Raw genomic sequence first — 25525 nt, forward strand, 5'->3', positions numbered from 1 at the left:
ACGTGCTGCTAATGGAGAAGCATGTTGTTGGTTGTGGCTGTTTGTTACTTTTGCACAGTGAAGCAACTTTTGACGTGGTCTGGTAAAAACTGGTTATGCTAGTCACTAGTGTAATTAAAGTCTTGTTGCTGAGTGGAATCGTAATAAGTAAGTTATTTAAGTAATTTTTTTATTTTTATTGTTATTATCTCTGTAAGGCTTTGTTTCTTACCCCAGTTCTCAGCCCGGCTAGCTCAGTCGGTAGAGCATGAGACTCTTAATCTCAGGGTCGTGGGTTCGAGCCCCACGTTGGGCGTCAAACTTTTATGAAGTTGTCCACTCTTGTTACCGTCTTTCTTATGTACGAGGCTGAAGTTGGTTACTTATTCGCAGTTTGAGATTCGTTTGGTTACTTTTTCGCAGCTCCTTATTCGGCGGCTGAAGTTGGTTACTTATTCAAAAAGGGTGTGTTCACGATGCGTGTTTGCTGCGCACTTTGTTTAAAAGAGATAGATTAAACAAAGGAGCATAGGAGCATACATTAAGACAGTGGTTCCCAAAGTGGGGGCGCGCCCCCTAGGTGGGGCGCGGAGCTATTGCAGGGGGGGGCGCGGAGCTTGGAAGTAAAACATGTGCACATGTGTCAATATTAGGGATGCACCGATTCCGATATTAATATCTGAAAAAATTCTAGATCGGGTATCTGTGACAATGTGACCATAAAAACAGATCTATTCAGTTTAATTCTACGCTTGTAACGCTTTTCGGAGTTAGTTCAACCTTAAATATCCACTCTGTCCCGGATACAAGTGAACTTGGACAGTTAAGCCTGGTTTATACTTGACGCGCCGCGAGCGGCGCGAGGGTCTGCGCGGCGAAAATGACGTAATCGCTGTGGCTCCGCCCGTGCACCTCTCGAATTTTGTAACTTCGCGCGCGCGCCGCGCTTCAGCGCGATCGACAAAGTCATGTTTGCAGGGTTCATACACCTAAACAAGGTGGAATTAAAGCACTTGTACGGCACTTTCAAGGTCCATTTCAATATTTTCCAGCACGATAAACATAATTAAGTTAAATATTAATACATATACTCGAAATAATTCGAAATAATTCGCTTTTTATCACATTATTTAATGGTTGTTTATTTTCAATACGCCCAATCTTAACGTCTTCACGTTCTCTTATGTTTCGTCCTGGAATTACAAGAGGAACGTATCGTTTCGGACAACACTGCAAAGCCATATTCTGCAGTGACGCTAGCAACGCTTGCGCGAGGTGGGCGGAGTCGCGCGCTACGGTCGCTCGCGAAAGTATAAACCAGGCTTAAAGCCTCTTTATGATCTTCACGTTCTCTCATGTTTCGTCCTGGAATTACAAGAGGCTCGTATTTGTTAACGTAACACAAGAGAACTATTCAGTCAGACAGCTATTTGTTGTGAAACGAAGTAGTTACAATTTCAAGCATTTTCAAGTAGGCTACTTAGCCTAAATTCCAGCACTTTTCAAACCTGAAACACAAAGCAACATTAAAATTCATCAAGTAAATGTTCCTTCCCCTGTTTTTGAGTGATGTTTTTATATACTACCACATATCGTTCGCGCGAGGTGTGGCAGAGTCGCGCGCTATGGTCACTTGTGAGATGGCTGCCCGCATTGTTTCACTTTTGGCATATATTACTTGGGATGTCTACTCAGGGTTTTCCGTTCCAGAAACCGAGCTTAGAGAGAACCTGAGTCAGCTGGGAAATATTGAAATGGACCTTGAAAGTAGGCTTGTCACGATACTAAGAATTACAACTTCGATACGTTACTTAAAAAAAATATTGAAATTCGATACCATTTTCGATACCAAAGCCAGATACGGTGCTAATTTCCGTTTTAAAGCCTTTTTATTTTTTTTATAAACAAACAAATGAATGTTGCTTTGTGTTTGAAAATGCTTGAAATTGTAACTTCATTTCACAACAAATATCTGTCTGACTGAACAGTTCTTTTGTGTTAACAAATACGAGCATCTTGTAATTCCAGGATGAAACATGAGAGAACGTGAAGACGTTAAGATTGGGCATTTTGAAAATAAACAACCATTAAATAATGTGATAAAAAAGCGAATAATTTCGAGTACATATATAAATATTTAACTTATCCTAACAAACATGCGACGTCAGAAAGAAGTTAAAATCGAGCCTGTATCACGTCGGTCAGTCCAGACCCATTTTTGCATGTCTGGTGGACGTTCAAAACTGGTTCAAAATCTGACAGTGTGACTAGGACCTTAACCTTTTAACTTAACATGAACATCTACTGAACGTCTGACTAGGACCTTTATTGGATGTCAGGACATGCAAAAACTGCAACTGAACGGCAGTAATAGACGTTTAAAAAAAGACGTCGCTAAAACTTTCATTCTGGCTTTTCAGTGGACGTCTTTTGAACGTCTGACAAAGTGTCTTTGCTCGTGCTGGGAAATATTGAAATGGACCTTGAAAGTGACATACAAGTGTTTGAATTCCACAAGGCGTATGAACCCTGCAAACATGACTTTGTTCATCGCGCTGAAGCGCGGTGCACGCGAGGTCATGCACCTCTCGAATTTTGTAACTTCGCGCGCCTCAGCGCAATGAACAAAGTCATGTTTGCAGGGTTCAATTCAAGCGCTTGTACCAATATTTCCCAGCACGTTAAACTTAATTAAGTTAAATATTTATACATATACTCGAAATGATTCGAAATATTGCGCTTTTAATCACATTATTTAATGGTTGTTTATTTTCAAAACGCCCAATCTTAACGTCTTCACGTTCTCTCATGTTTCATCCTGGAATTACAAGAGGCTCGTATTTGTTAATGTAATACATGAAAACTGTTCAGTCAGACAGATATTTGTTGTGAAACGAAGTAGTTACAATTTCAACATTTTCAAGTACTTTAACCTAAATTGCAGCACTTTTCAAACCTGAAACACAAAGCAGCATTAAAATTCGTCAGGTAAGTGTTCATTCCCCTGTTTTGAGGGGTGTTTCTTTTATACTACCACATATAGTTTCGGACAACACTGCAATGCGGAAAGTATAAAGCCTCCACCGCTCGCGGAGGTTCGCGCGAGGTGCGCGCGGAGTCGAGCGCTATGGTCACTCAACCAGGCTTTGCGCCCTTCGTTGAAATGTTCCAAAAGCACCGCTTGCAAACTGGCTTGTTCATGACCTTCGGTTTTCTATCTGTATCTGCTTCGAATCCAACAGCACTGTGTTTGCTTTAGCTTCCATTTTAGCATTACAAACTGTCCTGTGCATTACGGCAGCTTGGGTGGGTCAAACGAAAGCGCATTTATGTAAAAAGAATCGATACTTAAGGGAAACGAGTATTGTACCGTTTCAGAATGTTCAGTTTCGATACGTATCGATATATCCCACCCAAAAACAAAACAGGAAAAACAAAACAGTGGCTATTGTCCCCACAGGCACCAGCACTCTGTATCACAGCAGTGTTAGGCTCCTTTAACCCAGTTCTCCAGCTTCTGTTGGCCACCCGAATCTGGCTGGAGCTGCTTATTAATGGCTACAGGTACTAAACCTCCAGCGCTGAACCTCCCAAACGCGCTCTACTGTCCGCCGGTAACTGGTCCATTCATGCTTCCCCCGACATCCAAACCAAATGTGGGCCACTCTATCCACTCGGAGGATGATCCTCATTCAAACACTGAAATTGCAGTTTCCACAATCCGCCCTCCACTTTCTGCTTTTGCTAACCAACCTTAAGATGCACAGGAACAGAGAAATCTCTTAACAGCCTTTTACCAGAACGGAGAGCTGCACGCGACCGGTGGAGACCAAACGATCTTTTAACCACCTGTCGCGGCACTAATATTCCCCTTTAGAAATGACCATGCTCAAGCTTGGCTTTCATATTAAAAGTCTCTTTCTCACCTAAAAAATTCACATTAAGACTTCACATTAAAAGTACCTCCCTCGTATTTAGCCCTGCCGGCTAGACTTTAATTATCCATCACAGCAAACGACATTATCTATGTCAAAAGCCACACTGGCTAAAGGGTGTTAATTATTTTAAATAAAATACACACTGGCTATACCGAAGTTCTCCTCTGACCACATGACTTCGCAGTATTACAGCAGTTTTATGTCTAAATATCTAGTTAGGACAAAACTAGAGTGCTCAATGACCTAAGTTATAATCAATGTAACTCCCTAATATAATCTGTAGCGTCTTTATGCATGTGTAAACGAAGGTACTCGGAATTTGGCACAACACATGTTGGTTTGAAAAAACCTCTCTGTCATGCCTGCTGCTTGCATGTGCTAAATAATTCTTCTTTGATTTACAACTTGACCTACCACCTGATTAACTTTCTGCTCCGCCCCTTGACGGGTGAAGGAAAATCTAGAGAAAAGCTATATAAGTTTATATAAGTATATATAAGTATAAGCTGCATGGTTCAAATCGTGGGGGAAAAAGTAGCAGCTTATAGTCTGGAAAATATGGTACAAAGACTACCACAACAAATCGCACTTGTGCTTACATGGATGCAGCCACGAAGCCGCCAGGTTTGCTTCATGGAAAATTCATTTTTAAGAAGCTTCCTAATGGAGACATTGACAAGACTAAAGTTGCTTGCACCTTATGCACTGCGAAATTAGTTTATTGTAGGAGTTCTACCAGTCTGAAATGTAAATGTGCCGTATTTTGTCAATTGTGATTTTTACACCGCAATCGAAGTTTTGTCCTCCGCTTTTAACCCATCTGTGCAGTTAGAATACACACACACACACACACACACACACACACACACACACACACACACACACACACACACACACACACACACACACACACTAGTGATTACTAGGTGGCTGTGGATCACACGTGCCCAGAGCGAAGTACCATTTTATTTATATATATATATATATATATATATATATATATATATATATATATATATATATATATATATATATATATATATATATATATATATTAGCAGAGCAAGGCAGTTCTAACAGAGCATTTCTGAACATACAACTTTTCATTAGAAGGACTAAAATATTCATATTTGTGCACCAAAACATTATTATGTAAGACTAAGCTAAAATGATACACAATTGACTATTAGGATGTGTGGGGCTAATAATTTTGACCCTGATAGTTTTTGTGTTTTGTGTAATATCTTCATTTCTGAGTGGAATATAAAATAGTGTGAGCATCCAAAATAAAACTATGATTTCTAAAAAAGCTGTGTTCAGTTTATTTTGCTCTGGTTAATATCACTTGGAAAATACTTGTATATATGTATATGTGTGTGTGTGTGTGTGTGTGTGTGTGTGTGTGTGTGTGTGTGTGTGTGTAATAGTTCATATATAAACCTACCTCACCTCCACTGCTCTCTTTTCTAGATTCCATTCCATTTTCTAGATTCAAACCTCACTGTTCAAGGCAGAAGCAGAAACAGTGGTCTCAGTCTTTTTTCCACTGTCTCTTTCTTCACTTCTGCTAGGACTACCACTCTGCTTTCTCTTTCAGGCAGCATGTCAGCACACTTCTCCCTCACATGCCTGTCACCCTTATTCTTTCCTGCTCAATTTAAATGAAAACCTTGGTTTTCTGGAATTAATAATTCTTCAGAGTGCCACGGACCGTCAGCACATAAATGATGGATTACTTTGCTTTAAGCACCAAGCTAAACGTTCTAAGCAAAAGTTGTGGTTTTAAAAACTAGTATATATCAGAATTAGAGGACAGTTTACATCACATATCCTCTGTGTTCAGGCAGCACACGTGTTTCACAGGCTGATCATTCCGCCTCGGGACGTTATTCCTCTGCTTGTCACGTGTCTTCTACGAGTCTAAAAACAGGTGAACATGTCTACATAAAACTGTTCTGGTTGGAGACAAATCACGGACGTCATCTACATCCAAATGTATTTTGCCACATTAAATCACCGCTTTCCTGCGAGTAATCCATCCTCTTTACAATTACGTAAGCCTAGTAAATATGCTATATGTCCTATGTGTCGCTATATAGTGCAGGAGGTTTCGTGTCTGTCTCTGTGGCGCAATCGGTTAGCGCGTTCGGCTGTTAACCGAAAGGTTGGTGGTTCGAGCCCACCCAGGGACGTAGACCTCTTTTGTTCCGCTAATCCCAGATTGGTTTCATGGTGAGCGTTCTCTCTGTATCTCTGTATGGTCAGCTACTTAACCTCAGCCCTCAGCCCGGCTAGCTCAGTCGGTAGAGCATGAGACTCTTAATCTCAGGGTCGTGGGTTCGAGCCCCACGTTGGGCGCACATGTTTTTTTAAAAATCTTGTGTAAATTATCAGATTAAAAGGGCTAAACAAGCGTCTGCTGAAATGCTAGAATATGATTGCAAATATAGTACACGTTGAAGAGTACTTACAGACATTTCATCAGTTAGCGGGCGCTTGGCTGCATATATAATATTTTATTTGTATATTTGTCAGATGTGTTGATGGATGAGTTGTGGTCATGGAATATATCTGAAGAAACCATACAGGAACTGCAAGGGAGTGAACTTGCTATAGGAGTGTATCAACATTCAACCTACACCAACTCTGACTAATATTCACCATAAATCTATTAAAGTAAATCAGTCTCTAAATTAAAATTAAAATGTAATCCTAAATTGGCATTTATATGTTACACTCATACAAGCAACTTTGAGCAACAAAATTCAAATTCAAATGCAATAGTTCCATTTACATTTGCACTTTGGTAGACGTCTATTCATATTTCATTTACACATACATTTGGATGTTTTATTTATGCCTTTATTTAGCCTGTCACTCACCTCGTCCACAGTGTGTGTGCCTCTTTGTTATAAAGCCCGGATAAAGGAGGAGGGTTGAACGTAGAATAAGAGTTCCTGCTAACTGCTACTCTTAAGCTAACATTTAACAACACTGCAAAAACTGATTTATGCAATTTACGTAAAAATATTTATACAAGGCATTAAAGTCATGACGTTATTTTGAGAAGTGACTGCCTGTGTCAAAGGCAACATAAGCTGTTCATTTGTTCAGAGTTCATTTGTAGTTCTACCATGTTTAGAGTGTTTTTTTACTCATTTTTTCTCTTCCACAACTTTATTCCTTTAGGTTCAAAACGTATTATTCAAATTAGGCGATGACGTCATCTAGCGACTTTTAGGACAGCCAATAGCGACTCTCCATACTGAGGAGTCGGCGACACTGCACTATGCAGTGCAGGCGAGTTTTTTAAAAACATGGCCGCAGAAGTGCTCGTTAGATTAATTCAAAGGGCAGCAGACCAGTCCTTTTGGTGAATTTACACTCGATCAGTGTGAAAGTTTAATGAGCAAGTGGCAGAATTCTCCGTCTTATCTGGCGATGATGTGATTGTTGTTATTGCCAAACTGAGAGCTGTGGCAGAGGAACTAAGTTTGTCTATATGGAGACCTACTGGATTTACTTCCATGTAAATCAACGCCATGGCAGTGTGGCTTTAAAGATAAAAGTTAACATAACATTTTTTTCTTATTAGCCTTTTTGTAGCAGGTGTGCAGAGCAATCAATGATTACTAATATGAGTAAAAGCAAAGTAAAAGTCAATATGCAAAAATTTGACCTAACTGGTAGCTATACCGTTCGTATTAATGTTGCCTACACGTACGCATAACTGCGCCACCACTGTCTCTGTGGCGCAATCGGTTAGCGCGTTCGGCTGTTAACCGAAAGGTTGGTGGTTCGAGCCCACCCAGGGACGGTAGTCATTTATTTGCTGATGTTTACTTGCATATGCTTTTGTTCACCTTCATACTTGATGCGTACTTGATAATGGGTATATTTATTTACCTGGGTTTGGGTTTGTAGGCTTGTATGTCCATGAATCTGCAACTGCTTTTTGCAGTGATTAAGTTCTGTGCTGTAAGTCGCTGTTGCTGTTTTTGCTTGGTGTTCTTGATTTTGCTCCTCGGGTCTGACCTGCTCGATTTAACATGATCTTTGCCCCCTCACATAAAAGAGAAGAGAATACATCTGCAGTTGGTCATGCGTGCTGATGTGCAAAACGCCTGTCCGCAGTTGTCTCTGTGGCGCAATCGGTTAGCGCGTTCGGCTGTTAACCGAAAGGTTGGTGGTTCGAGCCCACCCAGGGACGAAATGCTTTCTTGGCGAAAGCTGTCTAAAATTGTCATGTGTTTAAAATTGTCTTCTGCATTTCTACCGCACACCGAGATTCTACGAAAGCAGTGGTGGTGTTTACCCAACTGCTCACTGATCTGGCGTTTTGTTTGCCAAATGGCCTGTGAATAGTTCGTTTGTGTGAGGTCTTAATTTCTTAGAATTGTTTATTCTAAGACTTGCTTGTTTATCAAGCAAGAAAGTTGAGATTTGGGACTCATACAACACATGAGGAGGAATTAAATAACCTTCCCTGTCAAAATCAAAGCTTTGAATTTTACACAACAGCAAAAAAAAAATAAGAGTGGTCAAAGGCTACATGTCTCACCTACTCTTGTCCTGATACTGATACTGTGCTACTTTACATTGCTATTATTAGAAAACTTTGTAATTCTATTTATATCAGGTTATTGTTTGGCTAACTGCCTAGAAGATAAAGTTTGATACGCAGTGTGTGACGTACTGCCAATTTTTGAAGAGTACATTTTTTTTGGGGGGGGGGGGGGGGGATTCCTGAATTCAAGAGGCTGTATACAGTGAAACAGAACAACCATCCCCCAGAACCATGGTGAAAGAAAAACACAAGTGTAAAGAATAAATACAAAATACAGATAAGAAGGCAACACCTACTAGTGCATGATACCAAGTGGGTGTGCGATATTCTTATATCATTCAGCAGTCACTGAGGTAACTGCCAACACGGTAATTCATGAGCATAGAAATGTTAAATGAGAGGTGAATCATTCAAACAGGCTTGAGTCTTGTTTGATCAAATTCAGTTCTCAGATTTACAGATGTACAATATCTAACAAATGTTAAATGACAGTCATTTAGACTTCAGTGGCAGAGATCTGTAGGCATAGATTGGATATCTCTAAGCGACCAAACTATCTTAAGGTTTGAGAAAATTGGTAAACTAACAATTTATCCAGGATCCTGTTAAATACGAACATGTCTGCTCCATTGTCATTTTGTTCTTCACAGTAACTGCAAAACAGTTTTGGCTGTGCCTGTCCGTTTCACGTACCAAACTCTCCTTACTGCCAAGGTAAAAAAGTTGTTCTATGGCACCTTTAAACAGTAGTAATGTATGCTGAGATTGACCTCTGACCCTGATGATGTGCTACATAGCTTTGCTTACTTAGGTCCTCTTTGACACTTGTATGAAACATTATGCCGGGGATGGCTGTTGGGTAAAACTACGGATGCCCGTTTGCCTTGTTTTTGTACCTTTTTGATGTGTAAGATCATTGTCATACATTATGTGCATATGCCTCCCCATGGACCAGACTGTTCATTCTGAATATTCAGTTCTTAAAGTAATTCCAAAACAGAATAAAACACATTCAGTTCTTAAGGTCAATTCAGGTGATCTATTAATTTATTTACATTTATAGCTAGGTGTTATTTCTTTAAAGTGTGTATACAATATTGATTTGTCAAAGCCTCAGACAGATGCAACATAACACAAGTATACAAATATGACCATCCAATCAGTTACTTTAGCTGTTCATTTCGAGCAATCATAAAATTCTACAATCATGCTTCCAACAGAATACAAGTTAGAAGTTCCCATAAAATCATATTTCTTGTTTTCCAAAGCAGACCAACAAAGTAGTCTGGTTTGAAGCAGCTGGGTCTATTATGTTTATATGTAGTAAAGAATCTCCCTTAAGTGGGTTCAACATCTCAAGGGAAGTTATGTTGGATATAATTTAATGTCAGTCTTTTACTGCAAAATTTCTAAAACTATTGTGCAATCAAACAGGACCATGACAACTGATCCCTTACATAAATTTTCCAATCAATATTTATTTGAATATCATAAGAAAGAAAACATGTGAAATATTTTAGTGTTATTGTGGAGGTTGTGTCATTTCTATCCAGCTTTTTAAATGAGATAATGCAATTTGAATGTCTATATCAAAACAAAAAACATTTGTATCCTTCATTTCCCCATTACATTTGAAGTTCAAAAAGTATCATTGTGTTGTTCCACATTAATTGTCTTGAACCACTCTTCATTATATCAGATAGGCATAAAACAATGTGTCAAAACAATGGCATAAAAATACAAAATAAACATCCGTGCATAAACATCAGATTTAGACATTAAAGTTGTGGAGTGGCTCAAATCAATTTTAGGATATGAAAATATTAATCCCCTGTGTAATCCAACATGCACCCCAAACTTTACATTCAGAAGTTATATGCAGTAACTAGTGATATCCAAATCTATTTTGGCCCATGATCCCATCCATACAAGTATAAACTTCTTGGTTAAAAAGTAAAAGAAACAAATGTGATCTGGACTGGAATAAGTAACTGGAAATTTAACCAAACTTTATAGTTAGATAAACTGGTAGCACTCTAAGTCCCAAATGAATCATCTTTAAAAATTGCACCTTGTCCAAAAACTCAATTTGTAACCAAACTTATTCACCTTATTCCCGGTCATGTCCTGAAGAAAGCAACGTGTCCAATCAACTGATAGCTGCCTTGATAAGAGGAACCCTAGGTCCAATGGAGATGCTCCACTCATCCCATAACTGGTTCTGAACTAGGTGTCAGAGCTATGAATCCAACCCAGCATGCATCTCTCCGGTCATCTGGGGACATCCCTAGCCGTAACCAATCAGATTGTACAGCAAACTAAATAAGATGAAAACAATAATGAAGACTGTGTCTTTTTATATGGGTGTATATGAATTACATCAGTGTTACTTATACACCACAATAGTGGCATAAAATTAGAAGGGAAAAATGGTTTTTGTTTGACAACAAAAATCAAGTATTATTTTATAAACATGACATTCCTAATTTCAAGTGTTTAACTCTTTCAAATTCTTTAGTTTAGGAAACTTGTGTCTTTGCTATCTTGCTGTATCTACTGTATGCATGAATAAAACTATAATGTCCCTTAAATCCTTGGGTCTCAAATGTTAGCACCCCAATCTCAAAACTACAAGCAAAGTTACTATAAGGACAGACACATGCATCTTCAGTAAAAGTATGTGATATATGTGGACTTGTTTGAAGGCCTTATGTCGATCAGAAATGAGGCACATGCTTTTATTAATGGCAGTTCTCTTTGACCGGCTCATTCTGTGACTCTGCGTCAGGTCGCGTTTGATCGCCGTCTTGACCCGCAGTGTTGGTCTTAGTTGACAGACTGTCCAGAGCAAGCTGCATAGCCCAGATACTGAGGGGTCTCATGTAGGCCAGAGACCGGTAAATTCCCTTCTCACAGTACGCCTCCGGAGTCTGAAATGCCATCCCACAACGCTCCCATACAGTCCGGTAACAACCTTCAGCAGTGTGCAGGCCCTCTTCAAACATACCCTGAGAGAGAGAGGGAGAGGGAGAGGGGGAGAGAGAGAGAGAAAGAGAGAGAGAGAGAGAGAGCGCGAGAGAGAGACCGTCATTAACAAATACACATACAACAGAGCGCACAAATGAGCAAGAGCTAATATACCCGGAACATTCTCAGATATTCTAGAAAATGTCTTGATTTGTTCAATTCTTTAAAATGAAAAGAGTAAACCAAATATCTTTGTTTAATCATTGTATGTTAAGTTTATAAAGACTAAATTTGCTACTGTTCAGACCCTAAATTACAGAGCATTTGCTGCATAATTTAACTACCAAATGAAAGAAGACGTGATTTCCAGCAGACGTTAGCCTTCACCAAACCCTTTGCATACCTCATGAATCATAGTGGCCGCCAGTCCGTAGACCACGCCCACCCAGACCTCATCCGATTGGACGCTGGAGCGATCGGCCACGCCCTCGGGCCGCATTCCATTCACGGCACCCATCTTCCCACCACCGAAGCTCATTACGTTCAGATCAAACACAGTCTTCAGAGCCCTGCACACCTTCTCCTTCGGGAAAACCTGAACGAAGACATTTGGGAAGTAGAACAGAATCTATTACTTCAGGTTTCGTTTTACAGCGATATTACAAACAGTGACATAGGCTAAATTAACAAATAAAGAAATGAACGCAAAAGGTTATTTGTATTTGTTTCTATTCTGGAACATTTATCTAAACATTTCTAACTGAGGAAGGCGTGAAGACACAAAACATTGCCAACAAATAATTAAGATTCAATAGAGCAGACAAAACAACAAGCACTTCAGTAGAAGTAGAGAAATTTGAACAGTGGACAGTTTTTTTAGTTTGATTGTGGCAAATGTGGAAACCAGATCCTGTATCCACACGCAGCATGTGAAGATGTGGATTCCGCACTTGGAGAATCTCTGCTTTATATCTAACAAACAACCTGGAAAATAACCAGGAACAAACCTGTGTGATCTGAAACAGCTATTGTATGTTCACATTTTAAAAATATAAGGGTGGATTCTAACTATAATTTTCCTGCAAGTTCTTATCCTACACACGTCCCTGTTGTTTTATTATGCAGATGAAAACAAAGATTTAAAAATAAGAAGGAATACATTTCTGAACTTGAAATATTGTTGCATTACCATTTATATACCAAGCTGTTGTATTACAACAGCGGACATTATATTCAGTATTCAGAAGACATTTGGTCCATCGGAGTCGAGATGATCACAGGGAAAAGTACCACCAGAGGTGCTTAGAGTGCTGATCTCTATCAGTTTTACGTACTTTAAAGGATTTTCACCCTCCAAATAAAAGTGTTTTATCCACAGTCCCATTTACAGGTTCAGTGAGTGCCATCATTCATCATAAAATTGGCCACTTTTGTGGATTTTCAATTATGTGTGTCATCACTCATCACAGCCCGGCAGTTCTAGGCTGAGAAACTGCTCTGTCTGTGCAGTCAATATTCAATATTCTGGCTTTGGCATTATACTTCTGCATGAGAGCTCCCAATTCCTACAGTGTTACCCAGTACTGCAGCACAGAGCTGATACACAGACTGCTATACGCACTGATGTTGACCTAATTAAACAAATCACATCAGACATGACTTTTCCTTGTTGGATAATGTTTCTTATCATGGATCTTAATCATGGAACAGTGCAATAAAAAACACACAAGCCATAAAAAAGTCTCGGCACCAGGGTGAGGTGAGGACACCATCAGTGAATGCCCTCATTTTGTAATGGCTGCATTTGCTGTCTGTGTTTTCTGTAAAGGTTGGTATTTGGTATCATACCATCGGAATCGTGGATACATGATTCCTTATTGTTAGGTTTCATTGTTTTTTTTTTGGGGATCTGTTTTCAGATCATCAAAAGAAAGTTCACACAGTGTAGCCAATGAGATCACGGACTAGACTGGAAACTCCCGCAGTGACACTTCTATTTAAATTGTAAGTTTAATGAGGAGATTTAAAGTGTAGTCTGATTATAGACCTCCTATAAAACAACACCTTGATTGATGATTTTAAAAAAATAGTAAGAAAATGTAACTAGCCTGGAACTCATCATCTCCCAGTCCCGATGCCCTCAGAAACCATTGACCCGCACACTGGTCAGACATCACACTGTTGGACAGGCTCCGCCCACTGCTGTCATAGTTATAGTAATTCCCTGAAAAAAGAGATGGTGGGACAAGACATAAAAGGTTTAGGGAACTGGGAATTCAGTAGAGGAGGATGTGTGTGTGTGTGTGTGTGTGTGTGTGTGTGTGTGTACACTTGCCATTCCACAGTAGCTTGTCGAAGGCCTCACTGCCTCGTTGCAGGATGTCTCTGTAGCGCTCATAGACCGTATCACTGCTCAGAAGTTGTGCCATCTTACACATTACGCACACCGATGCCAGCCACAGACCCCCACAGTATGCACTGAAATACACACCAATTAAACATGAATACCGAGCCACACTGCAGTAAAGGCACCGGACGCATTCCAGCAAACATTCTGTCAAATGCCAAGAGAATCAGAAGTGTATGTAAGAACACCTGACCTTGGTCCCGTCACAGACCATCCGTCATAAGTCTGGTCAGCATAGCCGGAGTTCTCTATCAGACCATCACCATCCTTGTCAAACTTCATTTCAGTCTCCATAACTGCCTAGGAAGACCAATCAATGCCAGATAAGCCGAGTGAGGGTTGGGTCACCATGGAGGTCTTGTGCTAGTCCCAGTGCCCCTCCAACTTTGACTTCCTTTTAAATGACTTGATGTGTATAATACCAGTACTAGTAAGTTATTCGTTTTTATGGCAAAAACAAAATATAGAAACAGGCAAAAAAAACCAGCAAGGGAATCAGTGTGTTTTTACATCTTTTCTGGGCTTTAACCAGACACTACTGCTTACAGAACAAATCTTCTCTACCTCTCCTTCGTACAGACACCCACATACATCAGAGCATACCTGTTAGATTTAAATCGGTCCTGCACCTGGACAGGTGAAGTGCCACTCACCTGGCAGACGGGCCACATGTCCTTCAGGTACTGTGTATCCTGAGTTAAGTAGTAGTCACGATACACATGTAGAACAAACTTGAGGTTCAGGTCTTTCCAGTCAGCCGTGTCATGAATCTGGTAGGCATTGACGCGGAGCCATGGCTCATCATCTGGTAACAAACAGATCAATACACTTTTATTTAGTGGGTCACAAACAGTATCAACTAGAGTAGTAGCAAACAGTTACTTTAGTTTAGCATTCCCCTGTCTGCCAATTTTATTTTCAGATAAATTAACATTTTTAAAAGCCTTCCCCCGTCACCAATATGTTAAATTAGCTGAAATTCTGATCAATCAAATTTTTCAAAAGGTTTTTTTTTAACAGTAAAATGATATTTTTCCGACATGATTGAGTTCAGAGTAATTGCATTGATAAGTACTACTAATTAAACTGTGCAGTGAAAATTGAGACCTGTTTTGATAGACCTCAACGGTTCTTACCATTACAGATGCTATAAACATTTCAATTGGTGGAACGGCAGTGGATGTTTTTGATGCTAATGAACCAATGGGAGTGTAGTACCACCCTAGGAGCCAAGAACTGAACCAATGGGAGTGTAGAACCACCCTAGGAGCCAAGAACTGAACCAATGGGAGTGTAGTACCACCCTAGGAGCCAAGAACTGAACCAATGGGAGTGTAGTACCACCCTAGGAGCCAAGAACTGAACCAATGGGAGTGTAGAACCACCCTAGGAGCCAAGAACTGATATTACAGCCCTCAAGGCAAAACATGAGCAGTAACAGAACTCATTTCGCACTCAAGGAAATTCAAAGTGCTTTACAAATATTTAATAATTGAAAAAAAACGATGAAGACTTGTGTCTGGTGAAGCTGAAACTGTGGAGCCTTCAGTTAGGTGTGCCTTGTCCAAGTAGTGTGGCACGGCAAAAGAGTGCAAGAACATCGCCAAGAAGAATTTGTGCACATTTTATCAGGTTGCAGAGTTAGCATGACACAGGGATGGTGTACGTGGAGGCATAATCAAGTGTTTAAATCATTGGCATGTTTACTGGATAGTAAAATTTATTAATTTATAATTCATTATTTCACAATCAAAAGTGCTTTGCAGTAACAACTCTGAGGCCAGACATGGTGTTGTATTCCGAGGGTGAGCCAATAGTTTATTTTATTGAGCTAATTTGAGGATACATTCCATTTGAGGATGTAATTCGGGAAGCCACCGAAAGAAAACCTGGTGTCTGAAGTCAGGGAATGTGCCCGACAGATCACGCAAAAACATGATGACCTTTTCCTTGCTATCTTTTCACTGCTAAATCACAGACGTTCATAGATAGACAGACAGACAGGCAGATAGATAGATAGTGGACTTATGGCTACCTGCTACTAAAACTGCTAAATTATGCAGAAATCCAGTCATGGCAAGTGCAGCAGGAAGTGAAGATCACTGTGGGCCAGCGACCTCTTCCTGCACGTCACTGACCTGGGTCTCCCACGTCGTGAGGTACTACATTCCTGGTTTTGACGGGTGAGAAGTGACCACTCATCAGGTTGAGCCTCTCTGTGGGGTCGTGCTGCACGACGCTGCCAGCTAGAGTGAAGAGTTCAAGTCAACAACGAGAGTGTTTGAACAGGGGGGAGTGCTTATGCCTTAAACACACACAAGCAAACAAAGACGGTATTTCAGCACAATACCGTCGGGATTATGTGCAGAATGAGAAACCGGCTCTTCCTACCGATATCGTACTGCAGGCTTAGAGCAAGTTTGGGCCACAGCATGATGAGAGCGAAAGAGGCATAGAAGTGCACATCGTAGGTGTTGTACATCCGATACTCCTGACCTGAGGACAGAGCAAAACCATGAGAGGATGGGAGGATGGGCCCTGTTCTTACAACTCTCTAAACTGGCCAAACTTATACACATATACACACACACAAATCTATTTTTATGCATTATGCCCATATGAGCGCCAAACCTGTGCATCGACAGACCTCCCTGTGCTGGTATATTTATTTCCAACATAAACATGTCTTAAATCATTGGGCAAGAAGCTTCTGTCTTCAGTATCCATTTAGTCAGTACTGTTGCTTACACGTTTTGTGCTTTTGTGTAAATAAACAAGGCAGACAATTCCAAGAAATGTGACAACAAAGATTTTTTACCCTGAGGGTGAAACGGAGGCTACTTGCATTCTAGACACTTGAACTCCCGAAACACTAGGTAGCATATTTATAAAAGTAAATAAAACCCTAACAGACACCAGACCCTATTTGCATATCTGAGTGCATATCTTCCATGATGTGCCCTTAGGTTTAGGCTGGAACGCTGGAATGTCATCTACGAACCAAAATCACACGGATTGTGGGCAGCTGTTGATGTCTCTCACATCAGTGCCACTACTCTCTTCTTTAATTATTCACTCGTGTCAGTTTGACCCACATTTCTTGTTTGAAGTTGCGACTCCTGCAGCATTTCAGAGAAGTTGCGACTCCTGCTCGTGTATTCAGTGCAGCTTCCCAGTCCCACTGAGTCGAGTACCGATTTTAATATTTGACGAACTATTTTAAAACGAATTGCTTTGATTCTATAGTAGATTGTAGCATATTCGTCTTTAAACACTAGCATTAAACACTAGTTGCATACAAGTTGCATCACAGCAGAGGAAGCCTGTGGTATTTTAGGAGTTCAGGTAACAAAAGGTGTCGAGCTTAGGCAGGGGCGGTAGTGTCATCAGTCACGCTGTTGAGAAGACGCTGTATGCTGCGCTCAGCGCTCACTCACCCTCTAAATAAGCAAAGCGGCCATATTCCTTCACTATATGAGGCTGGGCAGTGAGGCCGCCATCTTTTGAGCGGAGTCCTCCACTGACATCCGTGTCCTCGGGAAGCTCCACCCACACCGTCCCTCCATCCACAACAAAGTACAACTCGTTGAACAAAGCCGACTTATACCAAGATGGGAGAGAACTGACACACACACACACACAACAGAGTAAGAAGTGTACACTTATTTTACTATATTAGTACAAATATGAGGCAAATGTACTTTATTTTAGGTCAACAATATCCACTTACAATGTATAAATGTTTACACTTACACCAAATCACCCTACGCTGTTTTTTTTGGGAACAGTCCTGTAAACTGTGTCTTTACAACAGAAGGATTTTTACCTGTTTTGCAGAATGGGCATCTGCCACTCCTCGATCTTCTCCTCCCACTCTGTGTAGTGCGTCAGTGCGTAGTGAGAGAGAGACGGGCCTGCATCCCCTTTGTTACCATAGTAACGGGTGTATCGCCTGACGGAAGGAAAACACACACAGCCCCCCGTTAGTTTTGTGATCAATGCCAAATAGTTCCGTACAGACAATCGTGCAGATGTAGCAATGAAAACAGCCAATATGGTGCACCAAATATTATGAACAAAATAAATGAAGAAATGTTATTTGATCGAAATGTGCAAACAGCAAAATGGATGAACACACAGACGGAAGAACGTTCAGTAGTTTAATGAGCCTTAAGGAACATTTGGGAGCAAACAGACCGCCATAATTTTGTAATTGTGCCATCTGGCATTATGACTCCGCACTTCACTGTAGATTAACCCTGTGCCGTGTGACCTGTAAACGTGCGTGACTGTGGTGATGTGCACCTGGTGTGCTGTCTCTCCCTGGAGCCGAAGGTCATGGTGGGCATGTCCCAGGCCAGGCTGAACTCCACGCTGCCGTGTGCGTGGGGGGGCACGGAGCAGCCAGCCGTCAGCGCTGCCGCTACCCGCTCCCCCCTCTGTGTGGGCGCGCTGGGGCCCGCGGGCGAGTCCAGACGGCCGTCGCTAATGAGGTCGCTCCACAGAGCACTGCAGGTGCCTTCCGGTTTGAACGCAGTCTGGTGGCTGATCACTCTATCAGACTAACACACACACACAAACGAACACGAACACACACACACACACACACACACACACACACACACAGTGAGTGTTCTTTTAAGGAGGAGGCTGACCGAAACTGTTACATTTAATGGTAGTGTTTAAGCATTTTTGGAAATGTGAAATTTTATCACAATTTGCAAGAAAATGTGTAAACAAACAAACAAAAACAACAACAAACAACTTTCTTTTAGCTCTAATTAAAGTGAAAATTTTTGCTATATCTGTATGATAAGCTGTTACATAGCCAGTCAGCCATTTAAATTCAACCACTTGCACTGAGAAACTTGAGTCCATTAGTCTAAAGGTCAGTGCAGCTTGTGTAACCAAAGCTTACTCTCTTCACAAATCCTGCATCATGCTTGATGCATTTAAATGTGAGTGTTTTCCTCGGAGGCGTCCCAGTTCTTAAGGAGCATTACCTGTTCCCGTGCCGCCATGCACAGAGTGTACGGGTTCACAGGTGTGCAGTGGTGGAGCAGAACCCCAGACACAGACTCCCCTTCTTTTTCCAAGTGGAATGGTTCGTTCCAGTGCCCCCCGCTTTTATCATCCCTGTGGCCTGACCCGTTGACCATGGTGAACATGATGGAGACGTCCAGGGCATAGTCGTTCTTGTTCTCTACATGCCACACAAATACCGCAACGGGCAAGCTGGAGTCCTGAGAGAGAGAGAGAGAGAGAGAATTAGGTATAAAATGAGAGGATCTAGATGCATCACTACAGAAACACTGGCACACTGAGCGTTCATTTGACAGAAGCCATGCGGTGGCTAGTCACCTTGTAGTTGTGAGGGATGACAGGTGACACCTGCCTGCAGGTGAGCGTGACGTTCTGGCCAGGCAGGTGGTAGACGGACCACGCCCGGGGGTACAGTGCGTGGTAGAAGGCGTATTCACCACAGAAGCCCCAGTTCCAGCCCTGCAGCGTGTGGGGGCGATCGGTAGACAGCACCTGCTGATACAGCGTCTGATCCCCCCGACGCAGACACACCGTAAACTGGAGGAGACAGACAGTGATGGAAGGAATAAGGACACACTGAAGAGAGCTGGAGAAAAGATGTTTGGGTTTTTGCTTCATATACTTATAACTAAGGTGCAACACATTTAATACCATCAGACACTATTCATTCAGTAGAAGCCTTATTTAAAATGTTAAGTGTTCTATACAAATGTTTTAAGATATGTTAAATATCATTCAGAATGTTTAGAAGAACTGTACTTTTGGCTTTCTAATTATTTTTTGTGCAGATACATTTCTACAAAGGTCATTAAGGTATTAAGACAATAATCAATTCTGCCATGATTTCTACTACAATCAGAGAGCATTAAATTAAGAAACTTGCAGAACATCCAGAATGTCTTTATTTATGCACTAAACGCCATGTCCCGTCTGAAAGAACAACGGAGCCGTAATGCTGTAACACAGTGTTGCTTCTCTATTTATGACATGAATGATTCAGGAGGTTAGTCCCAGATCTGCTGGAAACAGAAGCCTTGTGGCTCACTGTCCGGATTTAATAACACTTGTCAGTCTCAGAGTTCTCAAACTCTGACTAAGCAATGCCTTAAGTCTCTTCTACATTAGTGTTTTGGCTAAACCGATAATTTGACTGAAGTGAGGAACCTGATGTTTTACCTGGTCAGCAATAACAGTTTTGTAGTGGTACATTCCTGGATTGAGTTGCCACCTGCAAAACTCCCCTTTCCAGCCCCGTGTAATGGTACCACCTCCAATACCGCCTAAGGGGACCCCTACAGGAAGAAAGCTTCTTTGTCATATACCACCAACATTATGAAATATCTTAACGCTTAATGCAAGCCTTGCTAACGCTTACCATAAATTTGCCTTAGAGGCAACGCGCGGAACATGTCAATAAATGGGGCTTTCTTGTCGACTTGTGTTTTCTTGTACCACCATTTTAGATACCTGTGTGCACATAGGGGAAACGAGAGAGGTTCATATAGAGATCGTTGGATCAACACTACCATCAAAGGGCCAAGCATGTGGTTAGGGTTAGGGTTAGCCAAGCATGTGTCTTAGCCAGAGTCACAGTGGTCCGAGCATTTGTGCAGTGCAAACAAGACAGAGGCTGTTCATTTGCATTCAATAGACACTCACAAAAGAAATATAATAACCCACCCACACACATACCTATACGCACCTTGTTTCTCCACTGCTGTTTATTTATGGCATACAATTCCAAGAGATGTAGCCTAAACATTTCTTGGTATTATTTGTATATGTTTTAAGAGTTTATGTATCAGACATTTGAAGGCATTTCCTTTAGGTGTTTTACGGACCCTAAATGAAGCACCAGTGACTTAAAAATCTTAGCAATTTTTTATATATAGTTTTGTATCCTTTTTCTTGTTTTGCCCACCTCTCTCCTCACACAATATTCCAAAACACACAACTTGTAATTCAATAAACACTTTGATCTTTTTCACTTCCAACATTTTGTTGTGCCAATCTCTCACATCCTCACACAACTTCTTTGAGAGCTTGTCCTGCCGTTTCCCTTTTTTGGCCAACTCTTCCTAGCGGCTGTTTATTGTGAGTGAGGCACCCATGGGGCATCTGAGGTGTGAGTAATTAATACTGTGTAGCAAAACTCTTGACAGTACAAACAGGCTTTTCAAATACGTGAATACCTGGGTTGGGAGGATGTGTGGTACCAGCACACATACAGTCATGTGAAAAAAAAAAAAGTTTAATTTTACACATCAAAGCAGAATGAAAATCATCTGGCGATTAGGTAAATATAATCTCTGATGAACAATTACACAAAACAGATGAAGCCAAAATGGACGAGCCATGTGTGAAAAAACGAAGCAGAACCCATGTATCTACAGCTTACAGAACCATATTTAACAGAACCACATTTAGCAGTGATAACTTGAAGGAACTGTTGTCTGTATGATGGTATCAAACTTCCTCCAGACCAACGTGGGAGAATGACTCGCTCTTCTTTACAATCTCACTTCAGTTCATAGTAAATTGAAACATTCATTCATTCATTCACAGTGGGCATTTGTTTATTTACACCTTGGTTGTTTTCATTTTCAGCCATTCTACTGTAGATTTGCTGGTGTACTAGTCATCACTATCCTGTTGTGTAATTTCAGCCAAGCTTTAGCTGTTAGATAGATGTTTTTGCCAAACATGGCCCTGTGAGTTATGGTCAAACATTTCCACTTTTGGACTTTGTGTTGTGGTTTTTCAGACTCAGCTTGGCAAACGCCCGTCATACTTCCGTGTTCTTTTTAAAAAGAACCGGCTTTATTCTTGCAAGCCTTCCAAACAAGCCATACTTGTTCAGTCTTTTTCTAATTGAATGGTTAGAAACTCCCAACTTTTAACATGCTAACTGAGGCCTGTTAAGTATCAGATATATTGGGGTTTTTTTACACTGTCTGAGCATTCCACGGTCAGACCTAGGGGCGAATTTGCTGTAACATTCATTCTAGGAAGACAGGCAACTGTTTAATGTTTTCCATTTATAAAAAATGTTTTGTACTGTACAGTTGAGAGCTTCAAATTGTTTAGAATATTTCACACACTGCTTCTGCATTTGCCCATGTTGTGTTTAGTAAGCCATGGCATCTTGTCATTTCTAATGTGCTGTTAATCTGATATATGTTTTTTTATGTCCTGATATGTAAAAACAGCTGTATGTTTCCATGTTGTTCTGCTCAGGTCAGCTGTCTAAAATCTTATCTATAGGGCCTTCGTTTGGTGACAGAGGATGAAATATGAGCTATAACTATAAATCCATGAGTCTTAATGACAAGAGTTCAATCATTAACAACAAACCACAGTGCTATTCATGATCACCGTGGATCAATTATTAACTTCAACTGCCTAAAAGCTCAACATCTGGCCTTCACCAATAACACACCCAAACAGGCTCGAGTCTGTAGTGAGCGAATGTCAAAATGTCACATATAGTAGACAGTTATTTAGTGACTGGATTGTGAAACAGAAATATTTCCCTTTGGTGTGGTGCTTTAGTTTCATAATATATGTACTGTACAAGGCTTAAATCCTGATGTCTTGCATTCTGCAGTGCCACCTCAGACACAGTTTCTCATTTTCTAATTTAAAGGAGTGAAATTTGATTTAAAACTCTGTTACAGCCCTGCGTGCCTTGTGGTGGTGGTGTTGTTGTTGTTGTTGTTTGTTGTTGTGTTTTCCTTCTGCTCCGCTGTCGTCCTTGGGATGCCGCCACACCCTCTCGTCCCTAACTCCTTCGCCACGCCACGCCTGACCTGAGTGATGAGACTAAATGCCCTTCTGTACGTGTGGTTGTGACTCAGTCACATTTGTACATCTAGACGACCGACAGGAAAGAGTGGGCTGCCGGGTCTTTAGGGTTTAAAAGCAAAAGGCACCAGGTGTGTCCATTTACTATACAGAAAGAATATCCTGTAGGACTACACAATAGATTAGGACAGTTGTCTGGAAACTCATTTTGAAAGAAATGCAGTCTGGTTGATTCCATGGTAGCTCTATCACAATTAAGGGGGTTTACAGTCTGGAAATGTCACTGAATGATGGCCTAGCTTAAACTTAAAGGAAAAATGTAAAATACACTAATTGTCCTTCATCCAAACCCAAATTATTTAGGTCACCAATAACAATAATCAAGGTATAAAGTAATATATACAGTAAAACCTTGTCCTGCACATGAAGCACCAAGTGCATTAATAATTGCATGTTTTTATCACGTGCTCATTAACTACAAAACTTTAACACACAAAACGACCTCACACATGATTTATAATGTATGGTCATCACTTTTAGGTCAAGTTTCATAACTATTATCATAGTTAGTTGATGTGGGCAAGTTCATTATGCCACACCTTTGTGGGAGTGTGTATGGATTTACCTAAACCCATGTTTACAGTAAAGTGTTTACAAACTTCAACGTAAAATCCAACTATTAAAGGCCAAAGTACAAACCACTGAATACCAAATCTACGTAAAAGCTGTTCAAATATGAAGAGACTCAGTGAGGACTCATGAACAGACCAACAGTTACACACTTTTCAGCCTTGACGCAAACTGTATGGGTGGGGTTCTCAGTGTGATCAATGCCAAGCAAACTGGTCAAGCAGCATCAAACCCAGTAGTGAACCTTTGCAAATCTTCATTTTTCAGACGAGCATTACCACGGTATTAAATTCTTTTGCAATATTTAATAAGTGAAAGTGGCCCAGACTAAATCCAGACTAAAACCTTTTTTTCTAGCAGGGAAATATGGATAAATCTGCCAGATTGCCAGTGCCCTCCAAGGACTTACAGGCATCAGAAAATGGTCAAGACTTCTCTAGGCATATGAATACAGTTCTGTTTACCTGACAGTATCCACAGCTCTCCGGTAACACGCACCATAGTAACGGGGGCACTACCGGTCCGGGATCACGGCGGGGAGCGGGCTGGATCACATTTAGTCCTGATTTATACTCATTTTCACATGTTTCAACAGGGCTCAGTGGCGCTTACCTGACGCCCAGGCCCAGGTGCTCCATCATGTTCGCCAGCGACACGTCTTTAGCCTGGAAGGGCTTCCTTTTCTCCTTGAACTCGTGCGCCAGACAAATCCTCCAGCCGTCCTTCGGCACGCAGAACCCCGTTTCAGTGGACCTGTACCCGGCCATGAGTTCGGCCAGCGACGCGCTGTCGTTTAAGTCCATCCTGCCGTGTGTACCGAGGGCCGAGCTGTTGCTTCCGTGCGCCGTTAGTATTCCGGTCACTATGTGGCGGCGATCACTCGCTGCAGAGGTACAAATATTGTTAAAGCTTGTAGATGGACAAAAACACGTGTTGTGCTTTTATTACATCGTAAAATCACAGATCGCACATCTAGGTGATGTTATTAAACCGTCGTGTAGCGCAGTGTAACAATATGTGGCCAGTTAATATAAGTGTATCAAAATAATACCACTCCGAGTGCAAGACTTCAGTTCATCGTGTTGACTTCTCTTTGCAATGACAGGATGAACTAGTTGGTAACAGTTACTCACAGACCGACAGGTGATGATACCTACTCGATACTAAAGATGCATCTGGTGGTTCGCCGAGCCTGGTTCGTCTTTATGCAGAATCTACTCTTGTTATCTTCACTAGTAGCCTAAACACACAAGATCTGCACAATAACAGTCCACGAGACAGGCTGCAGTGACCATGCCACAGAAGATCTCCACCCTCCCACACCTCCACGGCAGACGACTCGGCCGGTCCAACTGACCCGGACTGGCTGTGCTCGGTCTCAAACTAAGACTAGACGTTGCCCACTCGCAACCACATTTTCCGGGATCTTGTTGTAAACACGTAAACACGTCGCGGACGTTGATGCACGTAGGTAATTTGGGCCAGCACCATCGCAGAGCCTCTCATCACTGCAGGTTCGGTCTCATCACTGCAGGTTCGGCTGCAGCTGCACGCCCGACCGCACCACAGCACGCGCGTGCCCACGAGACCAGGAACCCACCCGGGGATCGCAGCCAATTTACATCGTTGTCTAGTTTCAGGATGTAAAAAAATAAAGTTACTCTATGAAACTGGAGGGATATAACGCCCTCAGTCGGGATTATACAGTAAATACACAATAACCCATTTAATAATAATAATAATAATAATCCATGTACAACGAATTTGTAGTGAATGCGCGCGGCGACGTGAACCGACTGACCCTCGACTAAACCAACGTGTGTTTATATAGAGGGAGAATCGCGCTGAAACGCGTTGCATTTTTCCTTTCATTCAGAGATGGGACATAATTATTGTTATGGTGCAGATTGTTTTTTTTACTGAACACTCGCCGCACAAAGATGCGTCAGAACGATTACAGATATGCACACGACGTTTTAGTTTTTAAAGGTAAACCTGAACTTCCCTCTATATTTAAGTGTCGGGCTCGTTACGTCACATCTGCCACGGAGCCGACCATGGTGGCCAACCATAACATGTAGCAGTTAACAACTTACTATAAAAATATATAAATGTTTTTATAATATGGTAGTATATATGTATATATACACAAACATGAACAAAACGTAATGGCGTAGCCAGTTGCAGGAG

At 41.2% G+C, this 25525-nt stretch overlaps 1 protein-coding gene and 5 non-coding genes across 7 annotated transcripts; 5 read left to right on the plus strand and 1 right to left on the minus strand.

Annotated features, from left to right (window-relative positions):
* The first annotated feature begins 222 nt into the window (after positions 1 to 222).
* On the plus strand, positions 223 to 295 carry trnak-cuu (transfer RNA lysine (anticodon CUU)). Its single transcript has one exon. It is a non-coding gene; the product is annotated as a tRNA-Lys (tRNA).
* A 5740-nt stretch (positions 296 to 6035) lies between these two features.
* On the plus strand, positions 6036 to 6109 carry trnan-guu (transfer RNA asparagine (anticodon GUU)). Its single transcript has one exon. It is a non-coding gene; the product is annotated as a tRNA-Asn (tRNA).
* Positions 6110 to 6202: 93 nt separating this feature from the next.
* On the plus strand, positions 6203 to 6275 carry trnak-cuu (transfer RNA lysine (anticodon CUU)). Its single transcript has one exon. It is a non-coding gene; the product is annotated as a tRNA-Lys (tRNA).
* A 1385-nt stretch (positions 6276 to 7660) lies between these two features.
* Positions 7661 to 7734, plus strand: trnan-guu (transfer RNA asparagine (anticodon GUU)). The gene has a single exon. It is a non-coding gene; the product is annotated as a tRNA-Asn (tRNA).
* A 319-nt stretch (positions 7735 to 8053) lies between these two features.
* trnan-guu (transfer RNA asparagine (anticodon GUU)) lies at positions 8054 to 8127 on the plus strand. Its single transcript has one exon. It is a non-coding gene; the product is annotated as a tRNA-Asn (tRNA).
* A 1382-nt stretch (positions 8128 to 9509) lies between these two features.
* gba2 (glucosidase, beta (bile acid) 2) lies at positions 9510 to 25144 on the minus strand. 2 transcript variants are annotated; one of them, XM_076972603.1, is made up of 17 exons: positions 24493 to 25144; positions 23948 to 24218; positions 20277 to 20368; positions 20078 to 20193; positions 19220 to 19438; positions 18862 to 19101; positions 18164 to 18420; positions 17685 to 17810; positions 17296 to 17480; positions 16250 to 16354; positions 15997 to 16104; positions 14512 to 14663; positions 14052 to 14158; positions 13787 to 13929; positions 13560 to 13675; positions 11855 to 12046; positions 9510 to 11492 (listed from the first exon to the last, which is right to left on the minus strand). In XM_076972603.1, the coding sequence occupies exons 2-17, from the start codon at positions 24136 to 24138 to the stop codon at positions 11226 to 11228; spliced, it is 2616 nt and encodes an 871-aa protein (XP_076828718.1). In that variant the 5' UTR covers positions 24139 to 24218; positions 24493 to 25144; the 3' UTR covers positions 9510 to 11225. The 2 variants fall into 2 exon arrangements, with proteins under 2 accessions (XP_076828718.1, XP_076828719.1); XM_076972604.1 differs by lacking the exon at positions 24493 to 25144 and adding an exon at positions 24387 to 24405.
* Positions 25145 to 25525: the final 381 nt, after the last annotated feature.

Source organism: Brachyhypopomus gauderio, chromosome 14 (assembly GCF_052324685.1).
Source record: "Brachyhypopomus gauderio isolate BG-103 chromosome 14, BGAUD_0.2, whole genome shotgun sequence".
Lineage (NCBI taxonomy): Eukaryota > Metazoa > Chordata > Actinopteri > Gymnotiformes > Hypopomidae > Brachyhypopomus > Brachyhypopomus gauderio.

Bases quoted from the DNA above. Each gene is read 5' to 3' on its own strand.
- gba2 (XM_076972603.1), bottom strand. From the start codon at position 24,138: ATGGACTTAAACGACAGCGCGTCGCTGGCCGAACTCATGGCCGGGTAC. The intron at 12,047-13,559 runs GCTAGTTACATT...GTCTTCGTTCAG, and splicing joins TGGGAGATGATGAGTTCCAG to GTTTTCCCGAAGGAGAAGGT. The intron at 11,493-11,854 runs GTATGCAAAGGG...TCTCTCTCTCAG, and splicing joins CGGCCACTATGATTCATGAG to GGTATGTTTGAAGAGGGCCT.